At 42.2% G+C, this 16,586-nt stretch overlaps 1 protein-coding gene across 1 annotated transcript; it reads left to right on the plus strand.

The window, feature by feature from the left end:
* The first annotated feature begins 1,328 nt into the window (after positions 1-1,328).
* tspan35 (tetraspanin 35) lies at positions 1,329-16,107 on the plus strand. The gene is made up of 8 exons (XM_036148598.1): positions 1,329-1,544; positions 5,022-5,096; positions 5,998-6,213; positions 14,770-14,843; positions 14,945-15,053; positions 15,134-15,265; positions 15,360-15,452; positions 15,580-16,107. Exons 2-8 carry the CDS (start codon positions 5,040-5,042, stop codon positions 15,637-15,639), a joined length of 741 nt encoding a protein of 246 aa, XP_036004491.1. The 5' UTR covers positions 1,329-1,544; positions 5,022-5,039; the 3' UTR covers positions 15,640-16,107.
* Positions 16,108-16,586: the final 479 nt, after the last annotated feature.

Raw genomic sequence — 16,586 nt, forward strand, 5'->3', positions numbered from 1 at the left:
TGTTGCAACAGATAATATTAAAATCGCAAATGGTTGAAAATAACTGCAGATCACAGATAACAGCAAACATATCTGCATTAATTGTCCCTGTTGTATAGAGGAGCTAAATTTACTATATTTAGCAAAAACTCGAAACTAATGTGATTTCCACGCATTTTTAAGTTTAATCCATCTCCACTGGGGCTTCAGATCAATTCAAATCCCATTCAAATGAATCCAACCGGGATGAAAATTTATTCCATCTTAACCCAATCATACAGCCAGATTTAGATCATTCAGTCCAAATATCAAACAGTACAGTCAGATCCAGTTGGTGATAAAATCTCAGCTGATAAAGTTATATGAGTAAGGTCAGCTTTTTGCATTACGACATGAATTTTAACACAGTCTCTTATTCTGACTAAGAACAGGGTTAAAGTGAAAAGTAGCCTAACTCCCATGTAACAGGTGGAAACTTAAAGCAGAACCAGGCCAATAGTCAGCATCAATCTGCCTCATATAGTTGGGTGGTAGAAAGGATAGAGGGGAGACGCACAACAAAAACAACATTGAGCCAGGGTTACTTTTTATGGAACAAACAAACAAACAAAAAACAAGAAGCCCACGCTAAGCTAATGGCAGCAGGCACACCTTTAACATGGAAAACACTGGGCCTGGGGTACTTTCTGTGCGAAAGAAAAAACAAAGCAGAGCACAATACATTCAGACCTAGTTATGCTGGTTGATTTAAGTATTTTCAGGAGAGCTGAACCCAGATGCACAGGGCCAGTCATACTTTCAATGGGAAATAAGGAGAGAACACAAAGTTAGCGGTGGCAGGATTCTCTTTGCTGAGTACCTTCTATAAAAAAAGGGACATAAAGAAACCAATAACAACTTGTTATCCAATAGGCCGTTGTGAAAACTTTGATCCTTTACCTCGACAACTGGTGGGCAGGGCGACCAGCACAATTACTCATACTTTCTCTCCATCATAGACCTAAAATCTGTTGGTCTTGTCTAATTGACAGCTTGTCTTTCAGTTCCTGAAACTGCTTTCTGAAACAGCAGCTGTTTTTTATGCAGTGGCCTGGAAAACAGATGGAAATGTTTTCATGTTTGCATGGCTCCGGATTATTTGCATGCGTACAAATAGGTCTGCTTGTGTGGCAACATACAGGTGATATAGAGGACCTTTCTCATCTCGTTCCCACCCTTCCTCCCTCCCTCCCTCCCTCCCTCCGGAGCCCGGATCCATGGTGATGTGTTATTACTCAGCTGCTATGGTCACACCCACTCACTCACCCTCCCCTTTCTTAGTACTTATAACCAGTCAGGAGCCTCCAAATAATATGATATCTCCTACAAAGTACTCCTGAGGCTCTTTTGGGTGCAACCGAGGGACAAAGGCAGAGGGAAACTAAGGAGGCGGCCAATATATTCTGGGTCATTTATTGAAGACAGAGGGATCCTGTGTTCCTGTGACCTCGCTGCGTTCTCACACAACAACAGCCTCCAACAGCGAAGGTATAGAGAGTGGACCGGACTGACTTCTGCTGCAACAGGTGAGCCCCCTCCGTGACCTCGCTTGGTGACTTTAGGCTTGTGAAAGGGTTTCGTCCGGTTAGCGTTTTCCAGCCTTGCCGACTGTAGCAGCGTGGCGAGGGCTCCATCCAACAAAGATCCTTTGTCTCCTGGGACCTGCCTGCAATTATTTTTTTCTCTGAATGCAGCCCTTTGAGATTTGTCCATCTTTGTTTATGATGAAAGCCGGTGAGTCAGAGACAGATTGCAGTTCCCGACCAGAGGCGAGCGATCGCCAACGACTCACTCTGGGAACATTTGGCACAGAAATTGTTGACGGCGTACTGCTCGAGCAGAAGCACCTGCATTTCTTCGTCTCCAGCCGAGTTTCCGCTTGCGGGTCAATTTTCGGACTTAGTTGGGGGCGCTGGGAGATTTGCATGTGACTTTAGCTTGTTAATACATCACTTACCTGACTCCCGAGGGTCAGAGTGCAACTGCTGACCAGGAGGAAGCAGGAAAAGTTTCTGAGCAGTGAAAATATCGCTGGGGTCTCAGGGTCTCCTGGCAACAGCTCATTGCATTTTAGACACCACTCAGCTAGTGGCTGTATGATTAACTTCGTTAACAGATGAGTAGAGGCACCAAACAACCACCTCCCGTTTTTCTTCAGTGACATATTTTATGGGAAAGGAGTATTTGGGAATAATTGTTAATGATAAAAAAAAAACTACAAAAATGTTTTCTTAACAGTGGGTATTTATTGATAGTAGTCTAAAAGATGAGAGTTTACAGGGGATTGGTGCTCTCAGAAAGAACCCCGTTGCCGTAGACAGTAGGAATCTGCGTTGTCATTGTCTTTGGGAATACAATTCATCTGTTCTGTTGCGCCACACAAAGAGCACTTTTCCCCTCCTAGGAGGTCAACAGACACAAAAGCTGGCAAAGGAGACAATCGTAAAGTGACTGAAAGAGTGGCTGGTGTAAAATGGAGCTGGTGTATGATGTGTTCCTGTGATTGCTGAGTGGAAGGGTTTGTCTATGTGTATGACTTCTATGAGCTGGTGCATAAACAAATTCACATACATTTACTGTCAATGCTGTAGTGTTAGAAGCTTTAAAAAAAAAAAAATCACACAGCAAATCTTTAGTCATAAGCCATTACATGTTAGTTTCAGTGGTTTGGTGATTGTCCTGTCACCTCCTTTACAGTTCATACTTTTACATTTTTGTCCACTATGTACCTGATTTATTTATTGATTTTTGTTCATATACGAAACCAAGACATCGTTTATTCCACTGCCAGGCGGGTGTTTTAACACTGCTTTGACAACCGAACATATTCTTTCAATACACTACTGCCACAAATCTCGTTTTATAACTTTAAAAAAATTATACCTACCAGCTGGAAGTCTGTTAGAATTAGGCCATTTTTGGCTGAATCAAGCTAAGTGGGTTAAACAGAGTTCAGAGCGGCAATAAACTGAATTGTACTGTAATGCAAAGTTGACCTTTTTTTTTATGACTGTTGTCATAATTCATAAAACTACCTAACTACACAAAAACAAACCAATGTGCAATGTTCTAAGTAGATGAGGTAAAAAAAAATGCCTTGGTTTTGCTTATCTTATGAATGCTGAGAGAGTTTCTCTTCTAGACTTACTCAAAATAACTTTGACCTCCGACCTGTATATGATATCCATAAGTACGTCTCTTTCCACAGTATGCTGTCATTTCCTCCCAGAGGACTAATAATAGATAATGAAATGTTATGTTTTTCCTCTGTTCACCCCCTGCTGTCATCACTGATGATTCAGTACTTTACAAAGCAATGACGTAGTTATAGCTTTTTAATGGAAATTTGGTTGTGCATCACCGATCATTGATACTTCCCGGATGAAGCCTTAGAGTTGCTGTGGAGGTTTCCAAATTCACCAGAATTTGGTTGTAATAAAAACTTTTTAGCCAAAAATATACAACTTAGAATTGTATGTGTCATGTGTCTTTGTTTAGTTCTTTTTGTTTGTTTTTTTAAGCAGCTTCCTGTGTTATTTTAAATAGTTTGGCCTTTTCTGTTCGGTGTCTCTTTAATCTCTTACTGTTTATGGGGTTTCTCTGTCTTCCGTTGCTTTCAAATCTTTATTTATATCTTGGTGTGTTCTATTTGTGTACTGCTTATTAGTTCCTGGTTTGTATTTGGTTCCTGTTTTGCCATTCCTTATCTTATTTCTTCCTGTCTCTGTTCTCCGATGGCACTTTCAGCAGCTTAGTCTTCTCTGTCACTTGTTCTACTCATTGGTTCTTATCAGTATGTATTCCCTTTTAATTCTTTAGTCTCTGTTGATTTATCTGCTCAGTCCTGCTCTAGTCTACTCTGTATAATTCTGCCCTCCATCCTCTCTCCTCCGTGTTCCTGGTTTGCTTTTGGAATTATTTAGCTTCATCAGTTCAAGCGTTTGTATTTGTGGAGCTCGAATTTTGTTTTTGCAAGGTTCTTTTTATAACATCAAGCATCTTTATTTTTTGCCCTACCTCCGCCTCCCGTTTGGCTGCATTGGGGTCCTCCACAACCATCACCCCGTTTCTGTGGAGGTACGTGAGATTAGAGCGGTCTTATAACTATCTTTCTCCATAGTCATCAGAAAATGACTAACTACCAAGAAAAATAAACTGATGGTTATGGTTGGGGACATAAGTATGAAGTGGTGTATCCATTAATGAGTGTGAAGTGGAAATAGCAAGGGAGAAAATGGCTAAACGTAAGCACAGAAAAGGCAGAGGAGAGAGCTGAGAAAGAATCCCAACAGTTCTGGCCTTTCTTTGAGTCCTTTGAAAGGAGATAAAGACTTCTGATCAAACCATAACGAATCTCAGAACCATGTGTTCTGACTGAGTTTGCTCAGTAAAGCGACATAGGAGGCTTCCTGTCTTTACTATAGACAGATGCCAATCCCATTGGCCAAAAATTTTCTTAAACTAAAATGTAGGGTTTTTTAATTTTATCTTTTTGTAACATATTTTTCTCTTCGTTGTTAACCGACTTTATATCTTTCCTTTGCATATGGGTACATGCTGTGATATGTTTTTTTTTTTTTTTTAATGGAGATAAAAAGAGAAGTAAGCCTTCTCAGACGTCATCTGTCCTCTCCCGCCATTTTGTCTCCACGGCCTAGGAAAGGCGACGTGTGTTATAAATGCTGTATAAAGGCCTCAGGTTCCTTAAGTGTTCATCAAGCTCAATAAAAGGGAGAGTTGCTAAATAGTTCACCATTCCTGCCCTATTTCTCCCACCTAACAACTCAAAGCGCCTCACCTCAAGTCTGACACACGACACAACTTCATTCAGCCCGTCAGCGAGATGATTCATGCTGACATATGCGTGTGAAAATATTCTGGTAATTCGGTATGCTGAAAATCAGTATGATGAAAAGGATGGGAAAAAATCCTGACAAATCTATGAATAAAATCCTGATATATGCTAAAACATCCCTGTTTTTTTGTTTGTTTTGTCACTATAGGAACTATCAGCTGGCAAAATGGGGTGTTTTGGATTTCTCAAAGTCATGATGTTTGCTTTTAATGGCCTCATCTTTGTAAGTACCTTTCACTTTTTAGAAAAATATAAATAACCCATTCTCATTTTACAGGTTCATCATCTGTGTTTATCATTTCCATGCGGAATTTCCATCCTGCTGTGTGGATGATTTGGAAAACAAATATGCAAACAGAGGGGACGTGTGACAATGAGACACACATTTATCAAAAGGCCCTTACAGAAGACACCCAGGGAGGATTTGAATGGTATATTACTTTATATGAATGACCTATTCAGCCATTAAAACAATTCTCATGAGTCCTCTAAATACGGTGCATGCAGCCAGACCCTGCTCAACCTCCAGGGAGTTAAAGCAACACTGTGCAGAAAATACAGACATCTGGTGGCCATGCTGCAGAAAGCATCAATCCCAAATTCCATCAACTGGATCCACCAATCAACAAACCCCTGGATCTGTAGGGGAAATGACCAGATGCAGAAACAGGACAGTTAGCCTTAGTTTTTTTTTTTTTTAAGCCAATTGCAGCTTGGAAAAAAAAAAACCTGCTGATTATTTTTGTTCGATGTCTTTTCATTTGAATTTTTCCTGACCTTTCTTCTTATCCTAGTTTACAACTCACTTTGTATGACTTTGTTTGGACCAGTGGAACCTTAAATTTTTTTGAACAGCTTAAAAAGCTCCAAATGTAAACTTCTGAAGCTAAAGATTCAGACATTTAATGCAAAATTCCATCAACCTTAAAAGCTCTTATAAAACCATTAAACAGTAAATTCCCCCGTTGTGTTGTCACAGTCAGAGGGATCGACATAAAGACGCATTCAGTGGTGTTCCAGCAGTCACATGTAACTTTGTATGAATTGTTCTGCTGTTGCAACGCCAGACAGCGAGTTGTCTTGTAACACTCATGAACATCCCTTGTGTCTTCTCTCCGGTTTAGCTGGCAGGGATTGCAATCCTTGGCGTGGGGATCTGGGTGAAGGTGGACAGCGGCTCCATCTTCAACTTCCTCGGAAAAATGGAAAATGTTCCACCAGAACTTAATCAGGTGCTCAACGTGGGATACCTGCTGATTGCCATCGGCGGTCTCCTGGTCATCATCGGCTTCCTCGGCTGTTGTGGGGCCATCAGGGAGAGCAGGTGTATGCTGCTGATGGTGAGCCACATCCTGATGTTTCCCTATTTAAACGGCCAAAGTAGTGATTTTATATTTTTCATCCACTTTTTGGTGGAATATGAATGATTTCATGGGGCATTTTAATAAAAAAAGCCTATCATCAAAAAGTTAATAATTAGTAAGACAATAAAAAAAAGAAATATATATGGCCTGGTGTGACCTAAACTCCACAGAGAATGGAAGACACCAGCACCAACAATACAGAAGAGATGAAAGCAGCTGTTGCAACCTGGGATTTTATAAGGACCCAGCAGAACCCAAAGCTGATCGCTTCCATGCCACACTGTGCTAACAAATTCATTCAAAAGGAACCACTTTTGAATGAAATTCAATAGGAATCACTTTTGAATGAAATGCAAATACTGTGCGGTATATGGAAATAGTTTCTAGTAGGCTAACTTCTTTTTTCAATAATCTTTTTTAATGACATGATGTAATATTCTTAATTCCCGAGACACTGAAAATTTACCTTTCCATTTGCTGGAAGCCATTATCATCAAAATTAACAGAAATACATGCTTGAAATATTTCAGTCTGGGTGATAAATCTATAGACGTTACACTTTTTATGAGAAATTACTCCTATAAATACTCATGGACATCTCTTCTTTGTCAAACGGTGTTATACTCAGCCCCTATGCAGGAAAGCACTAAAACCTGTTTTATGAAATCCTTTACGTCATAACAGCTCAGATATACTCCCCTGTTCTTATCGGAATATAAGAGTTTAATTAAAAACAATAATTTGTCATTTGAAAAGTTGCACCCTCTGGCGTAGAGGGTCCAATGGGAGGCTGAGTGAAAAATAATCCTATATTACAGATTTAACCCTTAAAGTCACGTACTTTGACCATGATATGAAAACACACAAAGCCATATATTCATCTTCAAATACAACAAAATACACCAAGCGTTTGTGCTGATAGTGTTTACTTAGTCCTTATTGAGTCTGAAAAGAACTTTGCAGCGGGCCTGATCAGTAGACATAAAAGTTATTGTGCCGCAGTACCGCGATACTGCGGCAGATGGCGGTAATTGATGACAAATAGAAATTTCTGCCTCGTAAATAGCTCTGTAGACCTACATACGTATGCTGGTTAGGAGGATTAGTTTGTGTCTGACAGAGGCACGCAAACTACAAAAAGTTGTCAAATTAATACATTATTTGACTGTGGAGATGACAAACTTCTGGAAAACTTCACTGAATGACAGACAGGGGACAACCTGGACAGGTCGCCAGTTCATCACAGGGGAATCTTGGGGAACGCTGTGCTGTGCGTACGCACACAAAAACAGACATTCCTCTCTAAAGGCGTTTAAAAGAGACCGATTAAACTCACTTTTTTTTTAAGAGTAGCCCAAAGCACCCTTTAAGAACCAATGCATGGACGGGGGAGAACATGTGAACTTCATGGAGAAAGACCCCCAAGCCAGGACTCAAGCCCAGGACCTTCTTGCTGCAGGCCAACAGTTCTGTAACCACTGCACCATCCTGCAGCCTTAAAACTCCACTGTACATCTATTTTATGAGGCCGTTATTACTGAGATGGGCCATGGCTTTCAAAGCGTCCAGTCTCAGTGCCTCTAGCCGTCGCTTACAACTTTCATGAACTTCACAAGATCTGACCACTTCTGACTTCTTCTTTGCTGTGGATAGCGCCGTTCAATAACCCCATGTCTCCGACAGATGGCGACATAATGTCATGTATAAATTTGAAAGCAGCGCTGAAAGGGACATTACATTACAGAATGCCAAATAAGGCAGGTGCGAAAAAGAGACCAAATAACAACTACATAACAAAATCTAAATGAAAAAAAATCTAAAATTTCCAGAGTTTATTCCAAAACACCTTTACATGCCAGTGCATTAGTTCACAGGATGAAGGTGATCATTTAAGATCTATGACAGGTCCTTCTCTTCAAGTGTGCTCAAAATCGGATAGATAGATAGATAGATAGATAGATAGATAGATAGATAGATAGATAGATACCCATGGACTGTCTTTATTGGTCCATTGTGTCATTTACAATAAATACTCATAAATAAATTAGATACATACATACATACACAACCTCCCTAAAAAGGCCCAAAACCCAAAAGAAAAAAAGAAAGAAGAAAATTAAATAAATAAACAAACAAATAAGAACCCCCCCCCCCTCTCAAAAACTCAGAATAAGCATGTCATCATCTATTCGACATAAAACATCTCCAACTCCCCAAATACAAATAAATTCATTCAGGTCTGACACCATTTTATAATAAGAAAATTCAGTCCTGAGACGTGCCGCCACCAAACCTCTAAACATAAGCCCAGCATCTGCAGAACCTGCCCCCTTCATTTTATTTCTCCTGCTCAACCAAATGCTCATTTTAGCCTGACCCAACAAAAAATTAACCAAACAGATCTTTCCCCTTTGTGCTGCCAAGTACCTGGGTCCAAAAATAAACAACTCACTGTTAAAACTAATTCCTAGAGCTCCCACCCACTGCTTTAAAAGTGAAAATAGGGGACCTATTCTGGGACATCCTATCCACAGGTGTTCTAACGTCTCCTCAGCCTGACAGAACGCGCACTGACTCCCTGCCCTGTGATCGATACGTGCCACGTGTCTGTTAGTGGCCACGGCCCCGTGCACAATCCTCCACTGGAGATCCGCACTGCGTTTCTCCAGGGGAGCCTTGTACAGGGACCTCCAGCTGCCCCTGGGAGACGAACCTGGTGCCAACATACCCGACCACCTCGAATCTCTGACCCCTGCCAGCATCGCTCTGTTCAGGACTTTTACAGATACCTCATATAGGCTCTTCTTTGGTGCTTCCGAAAAGTTCCACAGTTCTGGCTTTTTAAAAGACAGCAGGAGCCCATCTGCTTCCTCCTGCTCCTCCACTGCAGCACTAATGGACAGCTCTGGAAAACCCTCCAGATGCTCTTCAGCCTCTAGTGCCCTCCTGAAGGATCCGGGAAGTCCACTTATCACCTCCTGCACCAATCTGTCCATGAGGCGTAAAGACTTGGTCCCTGTGTCCTCACAGATCTTTGCAGCACTCTTCCACTGACCGTCTGCCCTCAGTCCTTCCAGCTTCGTCAGCCCCGCTGCTATGAACATCTTCTGGATACTCTCAGAGGCCAGAATTCTGCTCCTTATTGCCGGGCTATGGAACAAAGGTTCATCACCTACCATCCCATACACCTTAGAGCAGTTCCTTTTACTTTTTAAAACTGTTCTCCAGTCACCCAACACTGACTGATAAAAACTGGAGGTTTGAGTGATATCCATTCCCTCTAGGTCCAATAGAAAAAGATGCCTGTCGTACTGCAGGTTTCCAACTCTTTGCAGCAGCAGGGATGCCGTTTGAGTCCAGGGCTGCTGCGTTCTGTACAGATATCTCTGTGCTGTCTGGAGCCGAATCGCAGTTATGCGGCTCCTGAGGTCAATCAGCCCCTGACCCCCTTCCGCCACAGGTAAAAACAGCACAGCTGATCGAATCCAGTGGTAACCATCCCATAAAAAGTCCACCAGTGCCTTCTGTATCTGTTTCAGTATATTGTCCGGAGGAACAAGAACGGTTGCCCGATGCCAGAGCATGGATGCAGCTAGACTGTTGACAACCAAAGTCCTCCCCCTGTATGACAACTGGGGCTGGACCCATTTCCATCTAGACAATCGGGCACCTATTTTCTCACCTATACCCTCCCAGTTCTTTAACTGAAAGTTCTCATTTCCTAGATATACACCTAGCACCTTCATACCTTCTGTGCTCCACTGCAGCCCGGCCGGTAAGGTCGGCCTCTCTTTATTTCTCCACTCTCCCAGTAAAAGACCCCCACACTTCGACCAGTTAACCTTTGCTGAAGAAGCTTGCTCGTATAGTTTTAGTTTTTGTTCCAGAGTCCTAACATCATTTTTGCATCCTATAAAAACTGTTACATCGTCAGCATATGCTGACAACCTAACCGAAACATTTGTTTTTTCTGCTAATTTTAAACCTGATATATTTTTCCTGAGCTGATGCAATAAGGGCTCAATAGCCAAAGTATATAGCATCCCAGAAAGAGGACATCCCTGCCTGATCCCTCTCTGTACAGAAACCGGTCTGCTGAGTCCCCCTCCTACCTTCAATAATACAGTGACCCTTGAATACAACAACTCAATACATGAAATAAAAAAATTACCAAAACCAAATGCTTTAAGTGTTTTAAACAAGTATTTATGATCAACTCTATCAAATGCCTTTTCTTGATCCAGAGAAAGCAAACCTATATCTAATTCCTGGAATTTTGACAGATCTATGATGTCTCTGAGTAAAAACAAATTGTCCATTATTGTCCTGTCAGGGACACAGTACGTCTGGCTGTCGTCCACAATTGAGTCCATATATTTTTTAAGTCTATTCGCCAGTACTTTGGCCAGAATTTTATAGTCGGTGCAAAGTAGTGAGACTGGCCGCCAGTTCTGTAGAAGTCCCAAGTCTCCTTTCTTTGGCAGTAAAGTCAGTACTGCCCTCCTACAGCTCGTCGGTAACGTCCCAGAGTCCAAACATCCTTCGAAAACGTCCATCAGGTCCTTTCCAATAGCTTTCCAAAATGTCTTATAAAATTCTGCTGGAAGTCCATCGACACCAGGCGCCCGACCACAGCTGAGCTGGCTCACCGCTGTAGACAGCTCCTGAAACTGCACCCTGGACTCCAGGAAGGCTGCCGACGCCTCCCCTAAACGAGGAAGTCCCTCCAGTATCTCCTCCACACGACCTGGGTCACACTCATCCGCTCTAAACAAGCTGCTGTAAAAGTCTATGGCCAGCCTCCTCATCTCAGACGGGTCACTGGTCACCGACCCATTGGACCTCTTAAGGTGCATAATCTGGTTATGTTGCCTGACCTTTCTTTCCAGCTTAAAAAAGAATCTAGTAGGTGAATCTATGTCTTTAATAGATAGGATTCTAGATTTTATTAAAGCTCCTTTAGCTTTTTCATGTAAAAACCTGCTTAATGATTCCCTCTTCTTCTCCCAAGTCTTATTATTATCATTATTTCTGTCCACCCCATTAGTTATACCCTCTTCCAATACATGAAGTTCCCTTTCCAATAACTCAACCTGATCCCTTTCTATTGCCTCTGTGTGTGATGTGTATTGCTGACAAAAAATTTTAATCTGTGTCTTCCCCACCTCCCACCATTGACCTATGCTTTTAAATTCTGACTTTCTGCTTTTCCACTGACCCCAGAAATCAGTGAAAGACTGACAGAAATTCTTATCATGGATTAGTCTTATATTAAAGTGCCAATAAGGAGATCTTCGAGGAGGCACCATTAAAGAAAAATCAAAAGTTATTAAGTGATGGTCTGAAAAACCAACTGGTGATATCATGGCTGCAGTTAGCCTATTGCTGCATGTGTTACTGACATACATCCTGTCTAATCTGGCTGCACTAACCCGGCCCTCTGTGACTTTCACCCAGGTATACTGTCTGGTATTTGGATGGAGTGTCCTCCAAACATCTACCAGACTGTTCTCTTTAATTATTTTTGTTAAAAAAGAGGCTGATAATGAGTTGGGCTCTCTCCCATTCCTGTCCACTGAATGATTAGTAGTGCAGTTCCAGTCTCCTCCCACCACTACAACTGAGCTGCTACTGAACTGTTTTAAAGTTTCATTAAGTTTTTGTAAGAGGCTGATCCGGCTACCAGCAGAGGTGTAAGCATACACATTGACAAACACAAAAGGTGTTTCTCTTATTGTAGCCTGCACCACCTGTATACGCCCAGGTTCTATCTCAGATACTGTTACCTGTGACAGAACAATGTGTTTTGCAAACAGAATGGCTACACCTGCACTCAGATTAGAGCCGTGGCTCGGGAACCACGACCCCCCCCCCAACCTAAGGCCCAATCTGTGTTGTCTGCTGGAGTGGAATGTGTTTCCTGTAGGAATAACACATCAATCTTTTTTCGAGTAGCTAGCTCAGATACTAAAGCCCTCTTATGTTTGTCCCTCCCTCCATTGATGTTTAAAGATGCTATTTTTAGACTCTCCATAGAGATATTGCAGAGAAGAAAAAGGGTAAAGATTGAACCCAGCATTAAACAGTAGGAAGAAAAATTCACCATGTGACTATTCATATTGGATCTTTCTCTTGGACTTTTTACCGGTTTTTCCTCTCTGAGCCTTCCTAAGGATTGCCAGATGTTTATTTAGACGGTAGCGCCTCTTTTCATCAAGGAGGTCATTGCTAACCAGCCTCTTTAATATACTTACTGATTTAATAAATTTATCTGTGTCCTCAAAGTAGTCACTGACTTTCACTGATTTGTTAAATGTTTCATCCAGAAACTCATTAATTTCCTCTAAAGAATAGAGGTCAATCCTTCTGCCCACCACTTCACTGATGGATGCTGTGTCTGACTCAGTTTCATATTCCATGTCGTCTCCACATGAAGTCTGACTACAGACTTCCCCCTGTCCTGTCCCACTGGTGCTAGCTCTGTCCTCAGTGCTCTCTACCTGTATCTCAGTTACACTTTCTGCAGCCTCCTGCTGCTTCTCCACCTCAATCGGTTCAGTTATCTCCGTTTCAACATTACATTCCGCCACCTTAGCCTCCACAACGGCCACAGAGTTCCCAGCTACAGAAACGGGACTCAAGACCACGGGGCTTGTGACCACCGGGTCCCCGGCTACGGGCATCTGGTTCGCCGCCTCCGGACCCTCCGCGGTCGGCGCGGGCTCCGCGGGGATCGCCGCGGGGACCCCCGCGAGCCCCGCGGGGCCCGCCGCGAGCCCCGCGGGCGCAGCGCCGCGCGCGGACCCGGGAGCAGTAGAGCTACCATCTTTAGCCAACATTTGCCCATTCTCCTGCTGTTTGTGTGGACACGCTGATCTTTTATGTCCGACATCTCCACACTCGAAGCATTTCATGTGTCCCGAGCTGGCGTACACCATGTAAAGCCCTTCACCGTGCTTCACGCGGAAGGACACCTCCAGTGTCTGCGTGGGGGACTCCAGAAACATGAACACCTGCCGTCTCAGAGACTGCACATGCTTCAGTTTCTGGTCTTTGCAGCCCAAACTAACGGTCCGGAACCCGCTCGCCATTTTTCCGAACCTACGGAGCTCGTTCTCCAGAAGGGCGTTCGGGATGAACGGCGGAACACCGGATACGGTGATCCGCGTAGACGGCACAGCCAGCGGGCTAACCTGCACCAAAGAGTCCCGGATAATTACTCCGGACTCAATCAGCTGGTGAACGGTGGACTCATCCTTTAAAAAAACAACAACCGCCTTATTCATGCGCGAAGCATGAGACAATTTACCGTAACCTACCTGCTCTCCTACAGCCAACAACACCTCCTCCACAGAGGCTTCCGGAGGGACAATCCGGACCCCCTGCCTGATGGACGGAGCAGGCGTCTCGGAGGACGCCATGCCTCCTCACACCCACCTGTCTAACCAAACACTTACTTACCTAACACTCACATGAAAAAAACAAAAAACAAATTACTCTTACCTGATTTACCTGCTTTAGTGCATTCAGAACAGTTGGAAAGTTGTTTGAAACCGAAATACACAAGGGAAAGAATCACCATTTGAAACTAGCGCCACTCTCACGTCCACGTCTACTACCTACGATCACACACCGGAAACGGAAATGGATAGATAGATAGATAGATAGATAGATAGATAGATAGATAGATAGATAGATATGCAGACTTGTGGTCCAAGGACCCTTGTCCTTTTAGGAAGCAGCCACGCCAGTGTTGCCAGAACACAGATGCATAACGGACAGCACCATACTCAGTTTTAGTCACTAACAAGATGACTTTATTATCAGGGTCATTCAGTCGACAAATTCACTTGTACCTAAAGTTTCTTAAAACAGCCATCAGAAAGCTGACACCAGCAGACACAAATAATCCACTAGCGTTGGTCCGTCTGGGCTTTTCAAGTCCTTTTATATGTGGTTGTCGACTAAACCTTTCTACACTGACATTCAGTGATCTGACAAAGGAGTCATATTTACTGGAAGGTTACCGAGGTCTCACATGTTTAAAATAAGAGTAATACTTTGCTCCGTTAGTACTCTGAAATCAGATTTTCTTAGTTCCCAATTCAGAAAAACAACAAAAACGTAACCTTTAGTGAGAATTTCAAGTAGGGTAAAGCTTAGATCTCTAGACAATTCTGAGTTCAAGATCTAATATGGCCACCACACAAAGGTAATCTAGAAAGTTGCAGACAGAAAGTATACACCAGCATGTCTAATGGATTAAATCTAAGTGGCACAGACACAAGGCTTTACAGTGTTTCCTTTGTGTTGGAAAACATCAAATGGAGAGCAGGCTAACAGCAGTTAGCACCAAAACTATGAGCAAGTCCACCATTTTTTTTTGACTTGCTGCTAGAATTATCTCAACTCGAAAGCTTTGTCATTCACAGATCTTAGAGAATTAGAACCCAAGATGAGCAATGGTTCAAAAAGCGATAAGTCTAATTTTAAATGTGTCATTAACATCCATGATTCTGATCTTCTTCCCAGTTTTTTATGATAGTTCTGCTGGTCTTCATCGCCGAGGTCGCGGGGGCGGTGGTGATTTTGGTTTTCAGACCGCTAGTGAGTTGCTGACAGAGTTCAGACAAAGGGTCTAACAAGATGATACAGGCAGCCTTGATGACAGGACGCGATGTCTAACATCGTATGTTGTTGTTTGTTAGGCAGATGACCTGTTGGAAAAGGTTGGCACAGCAGCAGTTAAGAACATCAAGAAAGACTATGGGAACAATGATGACATTACTGGACTGTGGAACACGACTATGGAGACGGTACACAGGGCTTCTGAACAAATGAGTTCTCTTTTCACAGAGTTTCCCCAAAGCTGATCAGATCTGCTCTCTCGTTGCAGTTAAAATGTTGTGGATTCTACAACTACACAGACTTCTCGTCATCCCCATATCATGTGGCGCATAACGGCAGCTATCCACTGCAGTGCTGCCAGTCCACCAGCCAATGTGATGCTGCTGAGGCTGAAAGAAATGTACGAATTTGATTCTAAAACAAAAAAAATGTAAATTGTTGATTGCTCGTCAAAATTAGCGGTAAATTAAACTTGTGCTTTGTACTTCCAAAAGATAGTAAATGGGTGCTTCACAAAGATCAAGCAGTTGATTGATGACAACACAGTCGTGATTGTGGCGGCCGCTCTTGGGATTGCTGCCCTGGAGGTAAAACCACTGACTTCAATTTATAAAAAATTAAAAATAAAAATAAAAAAAATCATATATACCGCTGATAGCTTTGCTGTTTATTGGGTGTTAACTTTTTGTGTTGTAATATTTTGATTCTCCTCAGATATGTGCCATGATTGTCTCGATGGTACTCTACTGCAGAATAAAGTCCACAAGGGCCTAGTTGTGAGCAGTAATGGATCACTTTAATCACTGAAGTCCTTTTACTTCCTGCATCGCCGTCCACGGAGTCTCTTCGGCGAAAGCGTCTACTGTAGTGCCAGGTCTTGTGCAATTGAAGGCAACTGAATGATATTTTTTTTACTGTGTTTTAATTTATCAATACTATTTGATTTATGGATCTAAAATAATCATTTCTAAAGAAATTCTCAACAAATCCTAATAGCCTCACATATGTTATTGTATATATCAAAGAGGGTTAAACCATTAAACACGTGTCCAGCTGTTGGGGAATTACATGACGCGGTTTCTGTAATAATGAAACAAAAGCTGATTATCGTGTTATAATGAGGAAGTGGTTTAAGATGTATAAAAGCTTCTTGTACGATAACGGCAGGGGTTGGACAATAGTTGTTTGTATGTTGTTAAGTGATTCATATTTACAATAAAATCCCTATATTTCCATGTAAAATGTTCTCATTTTGTTGCTGCTGTCGAGTGACTGAACTGGGTTCATGGGCAAATATCTCATTGCAGTGCTTGTAAACTTAAACCTCTTAAAAGCATAAACCACAAATAACTCCCACAGGCCTGTCTATTGTTCTAGAAAAGAAATAAGTAATTTTAAATCACAAACATTTACACAAAAAAAGATCTTTAGATCAACACCTCACTAAAAAAAACAAAAGACATTACCATAAATGGATGATCTATACTGTCTGTTGTTTTCTTGACTTTCTAGCATGGTGAAGAGATGTGAAAACACTCATTGAATGGAGTGAGAGCTCTTACTTTTCCCAAGATCTTCTATGTAGGAAAAGTAGCTGAGAGTAAATAAATAAGGTTGGTCAGATTTCTCCTGCACTTATGAAAAATCGTTTCTTTGTTTGAAACAGCTTTTGCCACAGGAGTATGAAACAAATAGAACCCTTGGCTTCAAGGGAACAAACA

This window comes from Fundulus heteroclitus, chromosome 16 (assembly GCF_011125445.2).
Source record: "Fundulus heteroclitus isolate FHET01 chromosome 16, MU-UCD_Fhet_4.1, whole genome shotgun sequence".
Taxonomy (NCBI): Eukaryota; Metazoa; Chordata; class Actinopteri; order Cyprinodontiformes; family Fundulidae; genus Fundulus; species Fundulus heteroclitus.

Excerpts from the sequence above, each read along its gene's own strand:
- tspan35 (XM_036148598.1), top strand. The coding sequence starts at position 5,040 with ATGGGGTGTTTTGGATTTCTCAAAGTCATGATGTTTGCTTTTAATGGC. Across the intron at positions 5,097-5,997 it reads CTTTTAATGGCCTCATCTTT|CTGGCAGGGATTGCAATCCT; the intron begins GTAAGTACCTTT and ends TCTCCGGTTTAG. Across the intron at positions 6,214-14,769 it reads GCAGGTGTATGCTGCTGATG|TTTTTTATGATAGTTCTGCT; the intron begins GTGAGCCACATC and ends TCTTCTTCCCAG.